A 22,530-nucleotide genomic window follows, 5' to 3' on the forward strand; every position below is an offset into this window, starting at 1 on the left:
TTTATTGGATAAATGGCAACACTGAAGTTTTATGACCAGGAGTTAAATGAGTCCTTTTAGTATTCTTAAAGTTCAAAGGCGCAATCATTTAATTCAAAACTCTTGCCTGATATTGAAGTGTTCAATCAAAAGTTGTTGGAAAAAATGGTTTAGGTGATCCTCGTAAAATTAATTGACATATAGTAATTATGAAAATGAAAAGAATATGTATTCTACTGATTTGTAAGTATAACTTTTGTAATTATTAAGTAAATTTGGTTACACAAAAAAGATAATAGTAAAATGTATAAAGTTAAAACTAAAAAATATTTTTAATTATTAACTTTTTTTTTAGCATTATTTATTAATATTCGGTTAAAATCCTAAGCTGAATTGCGGAAATACCTATTATTTATTTATACTAAAATCACATCAATCACAAGACTTCAAACATCTCAATAGTACAATAATATGTAATTTTAATTAAATTGGGTTTTAATTTTTTTTTTTTTTTTTAATAGCAATTTTCATGTTGATAAACATGGTTGAACATGGAATCAATTGTTTTTTTTATCTAATTGGTTATTTCTATGACAATAATTTCACTTAGTAAGATCTGAATATACATATATATTATATTTAACGTAGTTCAAGTAAAATCATATATAATTTATATGCTATATAGAGGTGCTTTAATTATCATATCAAGAAGTGAGAAGTTTTCAGGGTGTGTTATTTTAGGTTGTATAATAAATTATGTTCGGATAAAAGAATATTATAATAGTCATGTGATAGTAAGATAGTCATTTGGTAGTAATATACGCCTGTTATTTCTTACCAAGCAAATTAACGATCGTCTAATATTAATAAGTTACACTAAGGTTAGGTAAATTTACTAAATGGTAAATATCATCATATTCAATATGTACAATATACGTGTGACTGTATGTATTAATTACACAAATTATACAATAATTACACGTAAATATACCCATTACATATTTTTGTAAATTTAATCAAAATACAGCAAATGTTGCCTTTTTCAATTTTCTATATATTATAAGCAGTTGGTCGTTTGTTTTACCGGTGTCATTAAATTGCGTATTTCATGAAGACATAGATAATATTGTACTTGAAGTGCTTTGCATGGAACGGCTAAAAATTATTAAGTCCACTATGACACCGTTAGCTCCCATTTTCCGGGACTTGGGTGTGATAAACGTATTCTTGTCAACTGAAATAATATTTGAATTTTGTCAAAGTTCATTAATATTTCGGACATCAAATATTTCGAGTCATACTTTAAACTAATGCGATTTGCTTTTTTTTTTTTTAATTGAGTACGAATATTGCTTATAAATCAAATATTATTTAAATATAATGTTGAAGAATTCGTAATAATCGATCGTGTTACGAAACTAACTGTGACAACTTGAAATCAAAATTTAACTAATGCACCGCGTTGAATGTTAATTTTAAAACAAACCGTACTACAGTTATTATTAAAATAGTAGAAAATGGGTAATACAATTTTTATATATAATGCAGTATTCGACTATATTAGTTATTAATTATAACTGGACATATCTTTTTTAAATATCACGTATTATACGTACTCCGAAACATTTTTTAAGAGCCAAAGTGGTCATAGTCAAGCTGGTCGCCGAATATATTGTGTCTGTACTTGTGAACACTGTAATTATGTGTACGATTTTAGCTTTAGGAAAGATCAAACATTCAACAATGAAGCTGCTATATTCCCGAATCCACCCGCAAATAAATGCAATGAGTACACATCACAATTTTTATGTTGTGATGTATACGTAATTTCACATTTTTTTCGAAATAAACCGTACGCGTCTAACTAGGCGCATACACAAAAATTATTTTGGGAGAGGTTTTAGATTGTACATTTTCATAATAATATAATCTGTATACCAATTTTACTATATAAAAACATTTAATCATTTTCCTGAATTACAGGAAAGGTTTGAACCCCTAAAACCTCCCTTGTGTAAGCGCCTGCGTCTAACATTTAACTGACATAACGCATAATTCTAAACGAACTCTGCGAGTATTTTGGTACAGGCACCAATGTTTTTGCAATAGACTTGTTTTCTGTTTGATATTTCTCACGTGTTCAATATTTAGTTTTCATACCCCAATTTATGTGCAATTGATTTACAATGAAAGTACATGATAATAAATACAATCGAATCGAATTAAATATTCGTTCTAAATGTTTTCGTATACAAAACGACTATGGAAATACCTCCAGTTTTAGGCAGGTATATAAATAAAATATTTTTCAGGAACAGGAGCTATCGAAAACCAATCCTGCGAGGAGACGCCGTTCATTGTCCGTCTTATAGCTTTCGCCGCAGGAGATTTTATTTGACCTAACACCGTGCGTCCACACACTTTTCCTGAGCATAATAAAACCTTTACCTCCCGTCGTCTTATCGTGATTTCACACGATTTATCATCGCGATTTGTGTCACCGCAGCGCACAAATTATACCGGTTCGTTCACAGCGCGCTATAATAATTATAATACATTTACAGACGTGGTATGTAAATACAAGTTATAGTATTGGATTATTATACTGTTCGATTCGTGAACTTTGATAACAAACGTGTATTAAGGACGTTTCTTAACTGTCGTATACAATACACATACCACCTCCGGCTCGATACATAGCACGTCACGACCGCTACATATTATATCCGCGTATACACCTATCCCGAGCAAATGAATTAACGTGCACAATCGTAAAGTCCGGAGAGAATAATGTGGCACCTGAAATAAGTTTATAAGGGTCTAACAAAAAAAAAAAAAAAAAAAAAGAGAGAGTAAATGAGTAAATAACGATCTTGTGATATAAGGGTCTATACTACACTGTACAGTCAAGACATGTATACTTAATAAGTCACCATCATATTTGGTCGGATATTGACGAACGCGTTTTAAATTCATCGTTCCGCACATTTATATAAGTGTATGTGTGTGTGTATTATAATGTTTAACACTTTTTTCTTCGTATTTTAAAACCGATGCTTACAATATACTTCTATCAATAATAACTTTGATGGGGCCACGGACAAACTTCCTTCGGTTGTTTCCGCCAATTGGGCGTTGTCCGCTGCTGCTTCTGCTGTTGTTCTATACGCATACATCTATATAGGTATACATAATATATACGTAAAACGTACGCATTAATTTAATGGCTACCGTTGAGTAGCATTGAATGATTCCGTCCGTTTGCATTAAAGTAAATTATTTATACATTTATTATTGGTGCAATAATATTCATACAGTTGCTAATAATAATAAAAAAAAGAGGGGAAAACTGTAAAATGTAAGGGTGGGCCTCACAAAACCAAATCGCAATTCTGTCGGAGACGCGTATACAATTATTTGTCTCTTGAGTTTACTATAAAAACTATACGATCGGCCGTTAAAAAAAAAAGAAAAAAGTTGTTTATCAAAATGTCAACTGACGTAACGCACAGACGTTATCCAATAAAACAATAACGATTTAACTCAACTGTCACCGGGTATAGAGAAATGTTTCAAATTTTTAAGTGTTAAAACATCCCCTTGACCACGTTAACATTTTGAATAGGTTATTCGATGTAGTATCTTGATTCTTTAGATTTGTTCGGTGATAACTGATAATACTTAGGTAAATTTCTTGTAATTTATAAACGTTTCTCGTTTTTATATTATTAATTTCGTTGATTAACAAAAAAAAAAAAAAAATACTGTACTTGAGCCTTTGGCTTAAATTTAATAAATTAATAAAAATAGATTGTTGATATAATAAAAAATATAACATTATATCTATGAATGTAAATACTTTTTGTGAAAATTGTGTGGAGGAGATCGGTTATATTTCAGATAGACCTTATTTATTTTAATAGTCTAAAGAAGACGAAAAAAAATATAATTGCTTGATTATGATATTATAAACTATTAATCTGTGACTAAGTTCAACATGTAAAAAAATATTTGCAATATGTATACTATTGTGTGAATTGCGAATGTATAGTATACACGTTATTTAAATATATATATATATATAATATTATATTTCAACCTATCTTACAATTTTTATTTTTCTCACATTTATTGATATCTTTCGATACAACTATTGCATGTTACTTGGAGTTCAGCAGTCGAAAAATGTTAACACATCTAAAACATTAGAAATCGTCATAAAAAACTACTATAATTCGTACTGAAAAGGTAGCTGTTAGCTTATTGGGGTCGTATCCAAAAAGGAAATTCATTATTTTCTTTCATTATATTGACGAGCGAAAGAGATGAGCGTGAAAAGTCGTTTCATTTAATGTATTAAAAAATACAAATATACTTTTCTAATATGTATCTATTAAAACATCGATTAATTACAATTTATTCGAATACACTATAGCTATATATTATCCATAGTCAGAAAACGACATTACAATAGATATAAGGATTTAAAGTACTTTAAACACGTGTTCCCTATATGTCAATTATACAAACCGATTTTTACATTTTAATTTGTTTTTTCTTGCTAAAACTAGTATTTAAGCTAAGTTTTAAAAAATAGGTGACTGTTAAACGGATTTTAACCTAATATTAAATTGTAATATACGAACTCGGTCACTATACCGGGTATAAAGATAATTTAATTTCCCGTAAAACCTGGCATACTTATTAATGTGTTAATACTCTCATTCTGGATGTAAAAAAAATAATAATAAAAAACGAGTTGTTTTCGTTCTATACCGTGCACCAAGTGTGGTCGTAACTACTGATTTGAAATGTCAGCATTTTTTATGGCCCCTGCAGCAACCTTTAATGGAACAATACATGATTGTCCCTCGGGGATTTATTAAATGTCATCCGAAATTGGGTCATAAAATATCTGCAACTACCACATATAGCCGCGCTAAAATGCAAAACGTATTATTGAAAAATTCACTTGGCCTAAAACTGTACAATCGATCTTCACCGTGCACATACAGACATCGTATCATCTTAGTTCGTAAAGTGCAATATTTTATAGGATCTTTGTTATCGAGTATAATGGCTGATTCATAAGAATTAATGAGTTACATGTATCGATCATGGTTCCTATATGAATCTGAAATAATTCCTATCTACTCTTAAAAATTGTTTCAAAAGACAAGCAATATTTATTATAAAATTTCCCATCTGCAATCGAAAAAATAATATACAATTTAAAATCCATCCAAGGGCCATATTTTCTTTTTTGATTATTTCATTTAGACAAGTCAGACGTTGCGTCAAATTTAAAAGAACCTGTATAATATAGTACATTATAAGGATGTATGCTATTATTTTTACAATTATAGTACACTTGATAAGATTTTTTCACGGTGTGCTCAATTTTTCACCTACCATAATATGCACTGAGTTTCCCGAGGGAGAAACGTCGTGTATATTCCTGGCCGTAGTATAAATAGAGATCCTCCCATATCCCATTAAAGGCATTTAACAAAGTTATTTCAACCGTTGAGACTACAAGAGCTGATTTTTTCCGAGGGGATTTTAGTGTACCTAATAATATACACATTTTGGGATACATATCAGTGAAGTATACGATTTATTGATTGCTGCAGTTGTGGTTTCGGTACAGACTACATAGATATTAACCCTGAACAGTAAAATCCGAACCATAGTTCAGTATGAAAGTTTATATATTTCAGTATTAAGTGGAAAGAAAGTTCGGTATCGAATGGATAAAAAATTGTTAATATAATATTCTGAAGATTGTGCATTTCAACTGAACAGTGTTCATTTTACGATGTATAAATAATATATTATGAAATCCTGATAGTCATATATATATATAATAAGTACATGCAATTTAAATAGTATACTTGTATCGCGCTGTTTGTATTATGTATTATGATTTGTAACAATTCAGCTGTGTATACATATAATATATAAATATAACTCCGCTGGATTTATTACTCATTTGTGATTTGTACTTCAATCAAGTTCTCCTAAACAATTAATAATCGTTATTAAGAAATGTTTCACATATTTTAATTAGGTATTCGAGAAATAAAATATAATTAATTTAATGGATTTATCATTTATTACAATGTTTTTAAAATATTAGTATATTACCTAATAGTGTTTTTTTTTTCTCGTAGTATTGTGAATTTGTAAATTATTAAGAAACGGTTTACTTTAGATTTAAATGTTTATTTTAGACTTTTGGACGTCCATGGTGCACAGTCAAAATGGAGATTCAAACGAAAAACCGATGGGCAGAAAATTATGTCCTCCGATGGAAAACGTTCCTCAGCCTATCAACCGGGTCAACACATCTGCTATCATTCGCGAGTAAAAACACAAAATACATTTGAAATCTTAAGCTATGCGTTCACACATGAGCAGCGCCCCTCATCAATATCGGCATGCCACTGCGGCTGTTCATTCGCTGGATCGGTTAACCGTTTGATGAATCTTAGAATTCTAAGAATATTATAATTTTATATGAAGGCGGGAAAGTTACAATCGCTTATGAATAGAAATCATAAGTTTTACCAATCTGTAATAATTATTTCAAATTTGGCAATTATCACGATTCGTAGCAACTGTAATAATTAGAGTAACCATAAAAATTATTTTAAGGGACATCTCTAAAAAAAATAATAATAACTCGAATTCACCATTTTAAAATTCTAGATATGCCACTAATGCTGTCCTGCAGTTCTCATCCTACAGTAATAGTATACATGCTCTAGGTGAACGTGACTCACAGCTTAAGAATGTATTGTAAAGAACGAATTGTAATACATAAACTGATACATTGAGTAAAATAATTGTATAATTGTATAGACAGTTTAAACAGAAAGTACTGACAACAATCTTAATTTAAAAACTAATAGTTATTATAATTATTTTAACGTAATCTGTGTACATTGATATGTTTTATTTAATATGTACGTACAACCCTCATACTCTTCAGATATAATTATTTAATATTTATTCTGTTATTATGAAACATATTATAACTATACCTATTGTTACTATGTATCATATAATTTTGTAGTATAACATAAACTTTGAACTATACCAAAAAAAAAAAACTATCAAATTAACAAAACTAAACATGTTTAAGGTTGAGATTGGAAATGAAAAAAAATGCATTCCACGGACCTCCAATCGATGCGTACATCGTACCTGATACAGATGAACATCAAGTAATTATTTATTGAAAACCATTATATTTTTAAATTCGGTTCTAAATTATTTGGAAACTTATATAATATGCGTATAAGGATGTTACGAATATTACATTTTTTATGATAGAGAATAATTTTACTTAGTATCTATATTATAAATTATAAATGTATATGCAATAAAATAATTTTTTGAACACAATTATTATTTTTATTTTATGTATTTATTTATTAATTCAAACGGCCAAGCCCAGTAACAGTTTTAATTCAAAAATTATAGCAAATATTAACAATTAGAAAGAAAAAGAGAAACAGAGTGAGATTAAGAGATATTAAATATACAAAATAGCGAATAGTTAAGATTAATAATAAACAGTAATTAATTATACTTTGCCTACGCATTAATTATATTTTACAGGTAACTAATAATAAAACGCAATTATATTCTTCTTTTATTTACTATAATTCATTTCATTACGGCGAATATTTCAAAGTATATATATTTTGAAAATTTAACACCCAGGAATAATAAAAATCCAGCACACTTAACATAGGCCGAAGTATAGGGTATATTCATAAATGTTTTCATTTTTCATAATCTTAGGATCGCTTTTATACCAACGGCGCCTGGGGTAAGCATACCCACTTGCCCACCCTCCTTTGATCCGGCAGTGTCGACATAATTCTTTCTTGTTTTCCCAATCATAGTTCATATAATATATGAATATACCTAGGTATTGTAAACATTTATAAATTCATATTTTTCTTGTTGTCATATTGTGCGTCAAGTGTATCTTTTTTCTTTTGGTTAAGATGAAAACAAGATGATTCTACCAGCTTATTTCAATTCTTACAAGCTAAACAATATATTTTGAAAATATTTCTCCTCTTTTTTTTTTTTACTAAGCTATTTTTTTATTACTTTTAAACTCGTAAGTTTCGTACGAGATTAGTAGATCCAAATAAAATATAGCCGAGAAAAAGAGACATCATTTGGTGTGTAAGAAAAAGGATCACCCGTATTTGTAGGTTATCACATTGTTAAAAATACATACATATTATACATAATATAGTATTATACGTATATCTCAGTTGATTGTATAACCAATGAACCAATTAAATTAATGTTTTTGATTATTCTATGTTTCCGTAAATTTAACTATCATTTGAATACCACTATACTGTCTATAAAACTTATTCTGATTACGAAATTGAGTCAATTTTTCGATAAAATGTATGCGCGAAATAACTTATGCGCATAATATTTTAATTTTCACTACAGCAAAAAACTACATTGTATTCACCTATAGAATGAAGATGTTGCGGACCACGACAAGAGGCTTAAATACTTGTCGGGATTCAGTGGCACCGGTGGGGTGGCAGTGGTGACACAAACCAAAGCTGTTTTCTGGACCGTTTGGATGTACTACAAACAGGCGGACGAAGAGTTGTCCTGCGACTGGCAGCTGTTTGTCTACGGGGATTCGGTACGTATGAACCAATGATAGAACCGATTGTAAGCCGACCAACCATAAAATTAACCAAAATAGTAAAATTGGTACGAGTTGTATATTACATATGATAATTGTGATTGCTATTACGTAATCACACTTAGGGCACTTGATTCTTGTATATTTTACCGACAATTATGTTATGTTTCGGTGTAAGCAGAAAAGGCTAGATGAATGGTTGCTCGACGAGTTTAAACCGAATTCACGAGTGGGCGCCGACCTGAAACTCATTTCGAACGGTGACTGGGAGTTCCTGTACAGGGCGCTGGCGAACGGGTCCATAATTTTGGTACCCATCAACAACAACTTAATAGACTTGATATGGGTGGACAATCGACCTAGTTATCCGACACGTGAAGCATATGTCTGGCCCCTGGAGTACGCTGGTTGGTATAAGTGTTACATTGTGTTTACACATTTAAAATTAGCATGTTTTTTTTCGTATTCTATTTTTGATTGCATCGAGTTGAGAAAACTAATGTCTCGCAGACATAAAAAATATAATCCGTTAAACAATACAGCCTAGTTTACTAAATATGCACTGGAAAAATTTATTAGAAAATATTACAAGATGTTAGAACATTTTTTTTTGTATTTCATTGCTCATCAGTTGTACTGGCGAGAAGATAAACATAAATTTTTGATTTTCAAACATAAGTAACTAATATTTTTGTTCGATTTTCGTCGTCCTACTTTTTAATAATCGACGAATGACCGGCCTCCAATTCATGAATTGTGTTTGCGTAGGCGATTTTAAATTCTAAATTTATAGAAACTTTTTACTTTTCGTGTTCAACTTATTTTTACCTAAAACAATAATAATCTTAGTCAAGACAAATTATCTCGCACACGAAATACGTCAGTGCATTTTTTAACTAATTAACTAGGCGACACAAATGTCATCCAGTGATTATACTCTGTCGACAATACTTTGAAAGATTGGGCGAAATAATGCGAAACAAACATATAATACTATAATCGTACCAGTGGCGTATTTAGAGTGGTGATATGGGTGTTGGAACACCCTCCATCGACCGTATTTTATGGTATTTCACCAAATTGCAAACTTACAGTAAGTATATATTTTAAATAAACGTAAGTATATGTAAAATCATTTAATAATTAATAATAATTTATATAAATACATGGTATTTATAAATGTAATACGTAGGGGGCAGAACCCCCACTTACTATAAGTCTATTCAATTTTAAAACACCCCCATTTAATGAATCCTGGATACGCCACTGAATCGTACTATGGTATTACATTGACTATTTTGAGAAAAACATTTTTTGTCACCCAATGAAAATTCTTTATAAAATGCACTGAAATACGTGGGCATATTACGCCGATTTAAACGTGCTTTGTGTACGCACGTATATTGAACAGGTAAAAAATGGCAAGACAAGTTGGACGCGACCCGTGAGAAATTCCAAGTGATGGGGTTCGATGCGATGGTCGTCACGGCTCTGGACGAGATCGCGTGGCTCTTGAACATTCGCGGTCACGACATACCTTACGGCCCGTTCCTCAAGTCGTACGTCATCATCAGCAAGGATCAGTTGCATTTATACACCAATCCCGCGAAACTCAGCCCGGACGTTCACAAACATCTGCACACGGCGAATTGTTTTTCAGCCCACTGCGCCAGGTAAGATCACGATCAAATTTGTAGCCTTATTGTTATTATGTTATTACGCCGCTTGGATTTTGTTAAAATATTCTTTAAATGTGCGCTTCTGCTGAACTATAATAATTTTATTTGATTACAATGGTTTATACGTACTGTTCGATGACAATTCGCTAGATTATTGGTATATATGTACTTTTGCGCAAACCACTAAAACTAAATAATATTTATTTTATCAAAAGTATTAAAAACGGTTACGGAACGAAATTTGACATTATGTTAAATGTATTGTCCTAATTCATACTTAAATTAACTATGGATAAATTCAAAAGATTACCTCTATGGGCTGATCTAGGGGGATCCATGAAGTCAGCTGACCGAAAGTTAATATTTAATGCCAAAACTAGCCTCTTGAATATATCCTATATTTTTTAATTGTACCGATTATTAGGTGAAGTTAATACTAGATTGAGGCATATGCCCCAGATGTACCCTCCCCTAAATGAAGTCACTGGTTTAATTGTATAGTACAATAAAACATTTCTATGCCGGACCCCATGTAAAATGAAATCCTCCATAAAATAAAATAAATGTTAATGTTTACAATGATAATTATGAATAAACATAAAAACACATATTATATAATCATATTGTATTTTTTGTTACAAAGTATACATTTGTAATTCAGTTTTAGTCCTAACAAGTGGCTTCTTAAAATATCCCGACCTAGTGTTCTCTAACTGTGGATCCGCCCTAAGCTGCACTGAAAAATTGATCAATATATTTAACGAAAAAAAGTTTTGATTTTTACAAGCACGCTAATAATTATATGTTTTGGTACGTTTTATTAAAATTTCATCAAAACATTTTTCATTCTTATTAAAAAATATAGATAATCTTTCTTTTTGATTTAATCAAGAGATAAGGTGTCGCGGCGACATTGGGTGCCGCAGTCTGGTGGTTTATGAGAGATAAAGGCGCGGTCAGTAACAGACGTTTTTAATGATTAGCAATACATGTTAGCTAATGTGTAATTTTTCATTTAGAAATTAGAAATATCAACTCTATCCAGATAATATTAAAAAAAATTAAATAAAAGTTTTTGTTAGTATTCTGTATACTATAGTATCGCAATAATAAAGCGTCGAACGGCCAGAGTATAATAACTTATAATAATTTAAGTTTAATTAGTAATTTTAATATTAATGTCTACCTAATATGTGTATTTTAGATAATTATATGTATATATCAGCCACCAAGTATTGGATAGTGATATTAAAACAAAACAGGTGCAAAGATAATACATATTTATAACTAAGGAAAAAAAGCGAAGTTTAGGAAAATTATTGAAGTACCTCGTAAATTAAAAGTTTGGATAATGTTGATATCAGTGCATTTTTTGGACAGATTTTTTTTCGTTGCTGAATATAACAATTCTAATTTTAAGCATGTCGTTTTTTTAATTTTTGAAAGTTTCTTTAAGGAATATAATATTTCTTGAGGTTCTCACACTGTTTCCAAAGTTGACTAAAGGTAACTTATGAATAGATCTACATTTTTCAAACTTAAATTATCTAATCTACATTTTTTTTTAAATTATCCTGATGGAGTTTATATTTCTTATTTATAAACGAAAAATCACATATTAAACAAATATGCATGGCTAATGTCAAGAGTATCCAAATATTAACATTACCTGTAACATATATACAAAAATATGTATATTTAAAATATTGTATAAACCAGGGACTGAAACTTATAGGTTTTTTCAGTTTCGGTTTCGGTTTTGATTGTTCAATTAATTTTTTAAGGGTTAGGTTTTAGGGTTTTAGGTTTCGATTTTTTAAAAGAGTAATGGTTCTAGAACCGGTTAATTTTGGTTAATTCTGATTATTAGAGATTTATTAAAAAATAATATGAAATTATTTATTTATTATTTATTCTTGTTTAAATTTTTTTTGTTTCATTTCATGAAAATAGAAGATATTATGAATAGTTAAAAAAATAATTATAAATTTATTAAATATGTAAATTATATCAGCCTATTATATTTCTTTGAGATAGGTTATTTTATTCCAACTCATAGTAAGAATTTGTAAAATATTTTGTAATATTGTGAAATATTATGATTTGATGAAATAAATATCTTTAATTTTAATTAGGAATCAAAGTTAATACTGGCTACTGTTGTAATTACAAATTTTTTATAAACATTAATTTTATTTAATGCTTAATTGATAAGATGCATAATATACTCATAATATACTCATTGTAAATTGTAATATACTATAATATATTATATGTATGTTTATTATAATAAACATACAAAAATGATAATAATAATAATAATAATACAAATTTACTTATTATATGCATTACACTATTACAGTTTATAACACAAAATAATAAAAATATAAAAAGATTTGATTTTTATTTTTCTGAACCGACAAATGGACAAACAAAATAGTCATTATCATAGTTTTACTAGGTAGTATAAATAACTGACCTAAATTAACCCTTTTATAATTAAGGTTATGTTTACGGTTTTTCATTTTTGGAAATAAAGGTTCCGGTTTCAGTTACGGTTCCTAAATTTTAAAGGTTAACCGGTTCCAGTACCGGTTTTTTTCGGTTACGCTTCTGGTCCCTCGTATAAACGCGTTCTACACCTCGCTCAGAATCTACAATTTTTTCTTATTTTATACAAGTAACAAGTAATGATAAGAAATAGTTAACCTTATCTAATCACGTCAATATGCTGAGTTTATATTTGAAAATTATATTTAAATATTTATAAATTTACTATAGACCCTCTCCTCGTAAAATAATGTCAAATATGCCATATAGTTATTTGATTTATGAATCATATTCAGTACATGTATTGAAGTTATTCTAATATATCTACATTAATTATTTATAAATCGAAAATAAACGTATGTACTATATATGATAGGGTTCATGATTATGAAGCTATATGGACCGACTTGAGGACATTTTCGCAAGTGTGGAGAAAAGTGCTCGTACCGTCCGCCACAGAGTACAACAACGGTGCGAGTAGATGTATTTATATTTTGGTGAGTTTTGTATTTTTCTATCTAGTGTATGGTGTATTTATTATGACTACATAATTTAAATGAATGTATTTGTATAATGTATTGTCAGTGGTGTTTTCAGGGTTGTGTTAAAGGGGGGTAAAGGAGGGTAATTTCCCCCGGATGCCGTAGTTTTATAAAATTAAAGGGGCGCCCTTATCTGCACTTAATATGCTACTTGTACTCAGTGGCACTGAAGAAAAAATTTTGCCCCGAGGCGTTGAGACGTTTGACACGGCTCTAGGTGTTTTAGAGAAGGTAGAAGGGTGTACGCTGTGTACTCATTTTTTAAGTTTATTATACGTATACTCACTAAAAATACAATGATAAATGGGAGTAAGACCATATAGTCCCATATATCTATAATATTAAACTATTCAGATGAAGAAAACATAATATAGGTCTTTCAATTTTCAATTCTCATTTCTTATCACAGATTTATAATTTATAAATGTTTACACACTCGTGATTCTCATCACCAAAAATATTTCGAGGACAATAAAACAAAGAAGAAATATTAGCTTTAAACATAAAATTAAATATGAAGTTCACCATCTACAATATTCGATATTTGAATATTTATTTTTAATCCAAAATTCTTGTTCCTAAATTGTACGTATGTGCAGTGAACTTTTTAAGTGATAAATGATGTACTAATTTATACATTTTAAATTTAATTATCAAATTAATTTTTTTATATACAAACTAGATACTTAAAATATTTAAAATTAAGATGTGAATTAAAGTAATAATAGTTATTCCGAACCAGGGCTGGCGTAAGGCTAAATGACGCTCCAGGCCAAAATGCCAACTGACCTTTTTTCATACAACATGTAATATTATATAACTTAGAAAAAAATGTTGTTCGTGGACAGAAATTCGGAAAAATTATATAATATACACAACTTGTATATATTTCGCTATCGTCTATTTTTTAATCACGAGTCATAATTGCTTGACGCGATCCCGATTAAAAGATAACAAATATTCGGAAATTTTTATATTTATAGAGCAACATATATGATAAAAACTTCTATGCTAAACCATAGTAAATATATTTAAAATATACTTATATTATTTTAATACATGGTTAAACGAAATGACCATTATAATTATCAATATTTCAATACAAAGTTATAGACATTTTATATAAAAAAAAATAATAAAATAATATTATCGACATATGTGCAAGATTGTAAAAATCAATTTCGGCACCCCTCTAAAAATGGCGCCCTAGGCGACCACTTGAGTTGCCTTACCCTCACGCCAGCTCTGTTCCGAACGAACTAAAAAAAGTATTTTTACCTCATTATGAGGTATATTTTCACTTACCTACCCACCTTAAAAAGGCCCACAATTTTTTTTTTAGCAATACATCACTGTATATTAATATGGATAATTGAGTGATTTTTCAAACTTAAAATTATTATACCACAATATTCCTTTTTTCGGATTAACATATATATATACTGATTACTTTATTTGCTTTTTTGTGTATATTTACCACCCTTGTTCCACCCTTGTTATCTTTTAGCAATGATATTGGTATATCCAGTGACATAGCTAAGGGGGTTTGTAGGTTCAATCTCCCGGGCGAGTACGTTTTCGACCAAAACCGTACCCTTCCCTTTTCGGCCGATTAACTTTTCGACCAAATTTAAAATAGGCCGATTCCCTTCTCGACCAAAACAAAAATATATTTAATAAATTTAAGATAATAAAATAATAATATTCAATGTTTGATTATGATGAAAACTACTATAATAAATTAATGACGATTCAGGGTTTTACTCACGTAGCGAGGTTTTAGGTTCACATACAGAGCATAATCCCATTTGCAACAGTATCAAGGTTTATATAAAAACTAGGTTAGGCTTAGACTATAATTCTCCTTGGGGCGAAGCTCCATCCCCTGAAAAGTGGCACGCACTGGCACTCGAGTTGGTGAGTGGATCTGGCAGGCGTAACGAGCGAAGACCTAAATATTTAAAATTAAAATTCCGATTTTTTGAGAAAAAAATTCAAACAATTTTCATTACGATAAGAGATCAAAGTTAGATACAAAATATCGTTCTCTTTTATATTAATATTTTAATAACTATTGACAAAAATTGTACATAACTATTTTATTATTTTAAATTTATTACATAAATTTTTGTTTTGGTCGAAAAGTGAATCGGCCGAAAAGAGAAGGGTACGTTTTTGGTCGAAAACGGCCATGCTCAATCTCCCCATTTCCAAAATCTCAGTCAATAAATATATAGATAATAATAAATGTATAATTACCTAAACATATCAACCTTCCCCCCATAAATAATCTTTACCTACACTCTTGGGTGTATCATTATATTTGTTCACCCAAAAACACAATCAAAAATAAAATGTATTCCATTAATACGTTTAATAGTTAAGACCTAATCGAAAGTATATCGATTACATTAATTGTCAAATAAACAATGTGTCATGAATCATGAATTAAAGACCGGATATAATTGCATTAAAAATATCTTAAAATTGCACTAAAAAGATGCCAAAATTGCAATGAAAATGTATCAAAATTGCAGTATAAATATGTTAAAATTGCAATGAAATACATTAAAATTACATGGTAAAATCATATCAAATATATAATCATTAATTACTTACTTAAATAATATTATGGACATCAGTATAATATTTACAAAATATATAATTTTTCTGAATTAAAATTTATAATTATATACATCTCTAAATTGTGTTCTTAAAAATTGTATCGTCTGTGACTTAAAATATGTTTATATAATGAAAAAGTACGTTCAACGTCAACACTTGTTATCGATGCATATTTAAAATAGTTTAAAAAATTGGGTGATGTATCTAAATAAACATTTTGATTTCCTGTCATCATCTCAGAGTTATTTTTAATTGTTTTATATCCTTCATTTTATTCTAAGACATTTTAATTTATCTTTAACTATTTTTCCATTGGGACCGGGAATATTTTTATAAATATTTATACTAAATATATTTAAACTATTAAGTAATTGACTATTTGATTCTTCTAAACTTGTGAATTTTTTGGATAACTCAGATAAATATAATTTTAAAAAATTTTAAAAACTACATTTAACTACTTGTAAAAGTTTACGTCTTGGTTATATTTTTTATGTAAAATCACTTTAGAAATAATAATTTATATATTTTATCACGTGAAGTATATAAAAATTTCAAAATCATTTAAAATTGCAAAAAATTACATTATTAAATTAAATAGGAAGACTGTAACTAATCTGTTTTGTATATATATTTGATCAAATTTGATTTACAGAGTATCAATAAAAAGTTGCAATATCAATTAAATCCACTCTTTAATCATGATATACGCCTGTAAAAATAATCTTCTTCCGTTATCAAAATATATTTATAGCTTCATGCTCATCAATCATAACTTTTGTATTGATATTGTGGTATATAGTATAATTTCTTTGCACTTCAAACGTGTTTCAATACCGCGGTATTCGTTAGGCAATGGAAGTATATAAATAAACCTACTTACTTACATATATTATTAATTTCCGTTTATTCATTCGACTGTTATAATATAGATCAATGCCGAAAAGAGAAAGCAAGCTCCTTCGCCTATCATGTACATGATGGCAGAAAAAAATTCCGTGGAAAAGGAAGGAATGCGACTTTCGCATATAAGAGATTCCGCGGCAATGTGTAATATTTTGGCCAAACTTAACGAACAAGTACCTACCGATTTTCTGATAACAAAATAAAATGCTAATTAATTTTTATAATTATACGATATTTAAGCGTTTGATTTCGACAATGTATTATATTATTGTTAAACATTGTATTGTAATCAAATAAAATAGTTTTCCATAAATTGTATGTTTTTACAACAGTTTAAAAACGGGCAGCAATTAACCGAGCTTGCCGTAGCCAACATGGTGGATAAGTATAGGGACGAACAAAATTTCAGCCGAGGTGCAAGTTTCAAATCCATCGTGGGGTACGGTCCTAACGGGGCTATACCTCATTACACACCATCTTCTGCAAGCAGCTTGAAACTCGACCACATCAGCACATTGGTAATCGACAGTGGTGCTCATTATTGGGGTGAGCTTGACATTATACAATTTTTTGGTTCCGAACATCCGACTTTTTGATCCGTCGCTATTAAAACGCGACCTACTTACACTACTCGCCGGCTCCTGCACGCTATCACCATTTTGATTTTAATAATAGTATATTATAGGTGGTACGTACTCTACGCACGTTGAGTTACTATCGGGTTTAGACAACGGGCTCACCCAATAGAAAGTAAAAAGTTTCATCTATTTGCGTATGCGAAATTTATAAACTGTCGTCTAATATACATATATTTACTGACGTCATTGGTAATCGAAAGTGTTTTCTATTTGTATTGCCTTCAGATGACTGTAAGTGACACTACATGCCGTAACCATAACAGTTGGTTTTCTAAATATACTATTTATGTAAATTTTAGATAAGGTATATCTTCTACGTTAATATTTTAATAAGTAGGTAGTGGCATGTCCATCGACCCAGTAATGGGACTCACTTACGCTATCACCAGTCACCGAATTTCGTAAATTATATATTTCTATAAAATTGTATTGAATGCTGATATTATGAATACATTATAATCTTGTTGTTTGGGCTCGTTCCGTATACATACATTTAAATAAATAAATATTAGTAATATATATTATATTACATATTTTATACGTTGTGTATAAAGACATTCTGTAGTATTTAGTATTAGAATTGCACCCATGCGGAGCCGGGGTGAATCGCTAGTACATGATAAAATAAATCCGGAAGCATCTTCAATGGACATGGGACGCTCGTTTTAACATTTTTGTTAATATTTGTTAGTCATGTTCAGTTTTTCTCCGCTTACTTCCTAAATATATGGAGCCCATTACCTAATCTAACTGCCGGCTCATAAAAAAACTGTGTATAAGCTATAACGAATGTTTAAAAAAACTAAAGTACATTTACAGACGGTACTACGGACGTAACGAGGACTGTGCACTTCGGACAGCCGTCTGCCGAACAAATCGAAGCGTACACGCGGGTGTTGATGGCGTCAATTGATCTGGCATCATTTACGTTTCCACAAAGTTTGAAACTTAATCAGATCGACGTCATTGCTAGAGCACCGCTCTGGGACTTCGGTTACGACTACAGACATGGTACCAGCCACGGAATCGGAGTGTTCCTTAAAGTCCATGAACGTAAGTATCATGAAGGCTAATGCGACGTCGCATTATAAAACGAATGTACAACGAATGTGCACATACGAATCATGAATTGTTCTTGGAAAATAATATATCCAAACCAGTAATACATAATTACTATTATCCATTAATAACCGGTTAACTATGGTAATTATATCTATACAAATTAAAAATAACACTGACAAAGTTATACACAAGACAATATAATGCATGGGTACATGTCATTAAAAATTCATCTCCCTTCAATTATCTGCTAGCCTATATCAGTCCCATTATTATTTTAAATTTACAATGATAAATTATTGAGGTAGTCAGTAAATTATTCGTGCTAAGTTCGCGGTTTACAACACATAATGAAATTTCATATATTAAAGTTTTTAAACTCTCGACCTAGAAATGGTCTACCTTTTTTTTTCAATATAATGCATTTCTGCATAAAATGTAATATTTCGTGTTTTTAGAAGTTTAAACAAACTAATAAACAAAATATATTTAATTTACAAACGACTGCAGTTAATAATTTATATAAGTTATATAGTGTTCAACAATTTCCTGTAATATAAGACCAAAGATTTCCAAAAATACCACATGACACATATATTCTATACTTATATTATAATACCCTTTCGTGTTTAATTTCCAAACTTTTGAGACGTTTTATAAAATTTTGGAGTAGAGTGCACTTTTTCTATAACCAAAATAATGGGTAAAAAACACAAATGCAAAATTAATTTACAAATTATAAGAATAGACATTTAAAAGTCAAATAGATATTATTAAAAATCTTATAATTTGCAAATGCACAAGTGTAGTGAGGGTGGATTTTGAATGTTACGCAAAAATACTCACTACCAAATAAAATCTAATACTGGTCTAAAAGTAGAAAGTGCATTGAAATATCTGTATATCGTGTTCGTTATATACGTATGATATACTAGTATAGTATTGTCAGAAAAATATTATATATTTTTTTTTTAAATGGGAATGTACGTTGAATGATGTACATTTCTCAAAATAATAAATTGTTATAGACTATGAAGTTATTTATTTTTTTAAAAAATTTCAAAACAAAAATTAAAATAGTGAAAATAATAAGTGGTACTACCAGAAATGCATAGACAGTGACGTGTTTTCGTGAGAGTTCTCTGATCTCAACCCTCATTAGTAGAAAAATAGGTTCAAAATTCATAAATTATTTGCTACAAAAGTACAAAGATAAAATTTAATTCATATCATGTGGTTATAATGTTTGTATAAAAATATTCTTATAGTAATATAATTATTTGTACATATTTGATATATATATTTTATGTTTTAAAATAATTTATTTTTTAGAAGAATGTTGACCCCCTCCCCACAAAAATTTTTAAAATACACCACTGCGTATAGATATAATTTTTTAATAAATTTAATTATAATATACTAATTTATCCTATACAGGCCACTTCAAAATGGTTCGTCCTTATACAAACAAATGTATAAAATTCTAATGAATTATATTAATATACGTTATCAAGATCAAGTCCACGCAGAAAATTAAAATAACCAAAATTACAAGAACAACGCTTATTTCCCAAAATAATGAAAAAAAAATGAATTTCCTTGATCAATTCAATGATTATTTCAGTCCGTGCAATATAATATAAGCTATAAATTTAAATATAAAAGTATCTTATTAATTTTAAATTTCATTCCAAAGTCTTAAACATTTGTTTTTAACCTAATGAATAAAATTAATAAATAATTTAAATTTGTAATTTTTCATTACAATTAAGCACCTGTGAACATGTACTATGGGCAAAAAGCAAATGACGTGGTACTCAAAGAAGGATATTTTATATCTGACGGTAAGTAAATAAAAAAATAGAATAACAATACAGTTATTATTATTCGGAAATTGTGAATTTGAACAAGAACAATCTTCATAGTTTGAGGAATAAATAAAAATAATTACCTTTACGTATTTATATTGGTCTATAACCTCTAATTAATTTTTATCCGCATAATTAAACGATTTATTATGTTTAACTTCAATGTATTAGTTTTGTAGATACATTTAATTTTTTTTTTCCATGAATCGAAAACTAAAATATAAATTGTTTTTAATGCAGAACCTGGTTATTATAAAGAGAATCATTTTGGTGTACGTCTGGAAACAATATTAGAAGTTATAACAAAGGTAATAACAATTATTTTATGATAGTAAATATTGTAATTGGTAACCTAACTATAAATATATTTGAATGAATTGTGTTAATCTCTTGTATAACGTGAAAACATTCATCATCTTCAATAATTAATTTTTTTACGTGCAGAATGAAACGATGGGCAAATATTTGACATTTTCACCGATTACACTAGTACCATTCGAACCAAAGCTCATCGACTACTATATGCTCAGTCCAAAACAAGTACGTTTTTGCACCATTGTTAAAAATGTAACATTTTTATCACTAAATAAGATATTTTTTCAAATTAAAGGAAACCACGGAACCAATTAGAATAATTTTATCTAGTTTTCTTTTTTTCTCATTGTGGTAACAATTTGATTTTAACTGATGTTTCTATTATTTTTATTTTCTGAATAGTTTGATGCCCATAAGCGTTAGATTAATTCATAACTTATAATATATAAAATCTTTCATCGGTAATAACTAATAGACCTTAGAGAAAATAAAATATCTCTGATAAATGATAATAATTAAATAAAGTAGCATTTGTTTATTAGTCACTCGTCATAAATTAAGGGCTACGTGCAAAAACGATGATAGTCAATATTTCTAGACTTTTTAGTATTGCAGTTTTAAAGTTTCTGAACTTAAAATACTAAGAGATAAAATACGAAATTATTCAAAAAAATGTATTGTTGTAATACAACTAATTTGTGATAAAATGAATAAAAATATTAAATTTACTTTTTATAACAAATTAAAAGATGATATAATGTTCGATTTTTTTTTTTTGGCTGTTATCGTTTTTCTTCATAGCCTTTCAATTTTAATTATTTATTAATCTACATATTAATAAATTTAAGAAAATCCATTTATTTTTAGAGGAAATGGTAATTGAGATAATATAGAATACTGATTTTTGTTTATTCTTAGTATATTAGTACCGATGTAATAAGAAAAAAACTTCATTTAAATCATTTATCATTCAGTAATTAATGTGCATCCATAAAAACGAAATAACCCGTACACTACTGATATCTAATTATCATAAATACATCTTAAATACTATAGCTATTTATAGCACTTGGTCTTTACTGTGTGATACATTGATTCTTAAATTATACATTAAAACTTTTTATGAACCGACTGATATGAATGTTTTTATGTAACATCCCTAGGTGCAGTGGCTAAACGCTTACAACGATAAGATCCGGAAGGAAGTGGGTGCCGAACTCCTCAAGAACAATAATAGCCGACTGGGCTACGAATGGATGTTGGAGCGAACAATGCCGTTGTTATCGGACGGACGCCGGAATGAAGGCTGTACCATGACCGCTATTGCTTTAATCGTTGTCACTGTTACCGTCAACTTTCTATCCGTTTAGACACAAAAATCCCCCACTAAGCTTGTAATATTATCATTATCATTATTATTTTAAAACCTATTAGGAAAACCGTTGCGAATAAATGTATATAATAAGCCTTTAAACATATAAAAAAAAAAAAAAAAACCATAAAAAACAGATCTAGCACACTCGGTCATACGTATTTTAATAAATATAATCATACATAATAAATAGACAAGATACGTAAAATAACTTATATATGTACTTAATATGTAAGCATACATCACGCGCCATTAAATGTTCAGGAATAAAAAATAAAAAGCTCGCCAACAAATAAAAA

General features: G+C 29.1%; 1 protein-coding gene across 1 annotated transcript; it reads left to right on the forward strand.

The window, feature by feature from the left end:
• The first annotated feature begins 44 nt into the window (after nt 1-44).
• Nucleotides 45-22,429, forward strand: LOC112686740 (xaa-Pro aminopeptidase 2-like). The gene is made up of 14 exons (XM_025559151.1): nt 45-222; nt 6,213-6,345; nt 7,127-7,208; nt 8,498-8,674; nt 8,859-9,084; nt 10,089-10,350; nt 13,283-13,403; nt 17,006-17,152; nt 17,312-17,525; nt 18,437-18,670; nt 20,449-20,520; nt 20,785-20,852; nt 20,989-21,084; nt 22,023-22,429. The coding sequence occupies exons 1-14, from the start codon at nt 189-191 to the stop codon at nt 22,227-22,229; spliced, it is 2,073 nt and encodes a 690-aa protein (XP_025414936.1). The 5' UTR covers nt 45-188; the 3' UTR covers nt 22,230-22,429.
• Nucleotides 22,430-22,530: the final 101 nt, after the last annotated feature.

Source organism: Sipha flava, unplaced genomic scaffold, assembly GCF_003268045.1.
Source record: "Sipha flava isolate LNK unplaced genomic scaffold, YSA_version1 324_pilon_pilon, whole genome shotgun sequence".
Classification (NCBI taxonomy): Eukaryota; Metazoa; Arthropoda; class Insecta; order Hemiptera; family Aphididae; genus Sipha; species Sipha flava.

What these genes read in the sequence shown, in the direction of transcription:
- LOC112686740 (XM_025559151.1), top strand. Translation starts at nt 189, where the DNA reads ATGAAAATGAAAAGAATATGTATTCTACTGATTT. An exon ending in TGTTTGTCTACGGGGATTCG is followed by an intron (nt 8,675 to 8,858) that starts GTACGTATGAAC and finishes CGGTGTAAGCAG; the next exon opens with AAAAGGCTAGATGAATGGTT. An exon ending in CTGGCCCCTGGAGTACGCTG is followed by an intron (nt 9,085 to 10,088) that starts GTTGGTATAAGT and finishes TATATTGAACAG; the next exon opens with GTAAAAAATGGCAAGACAAG.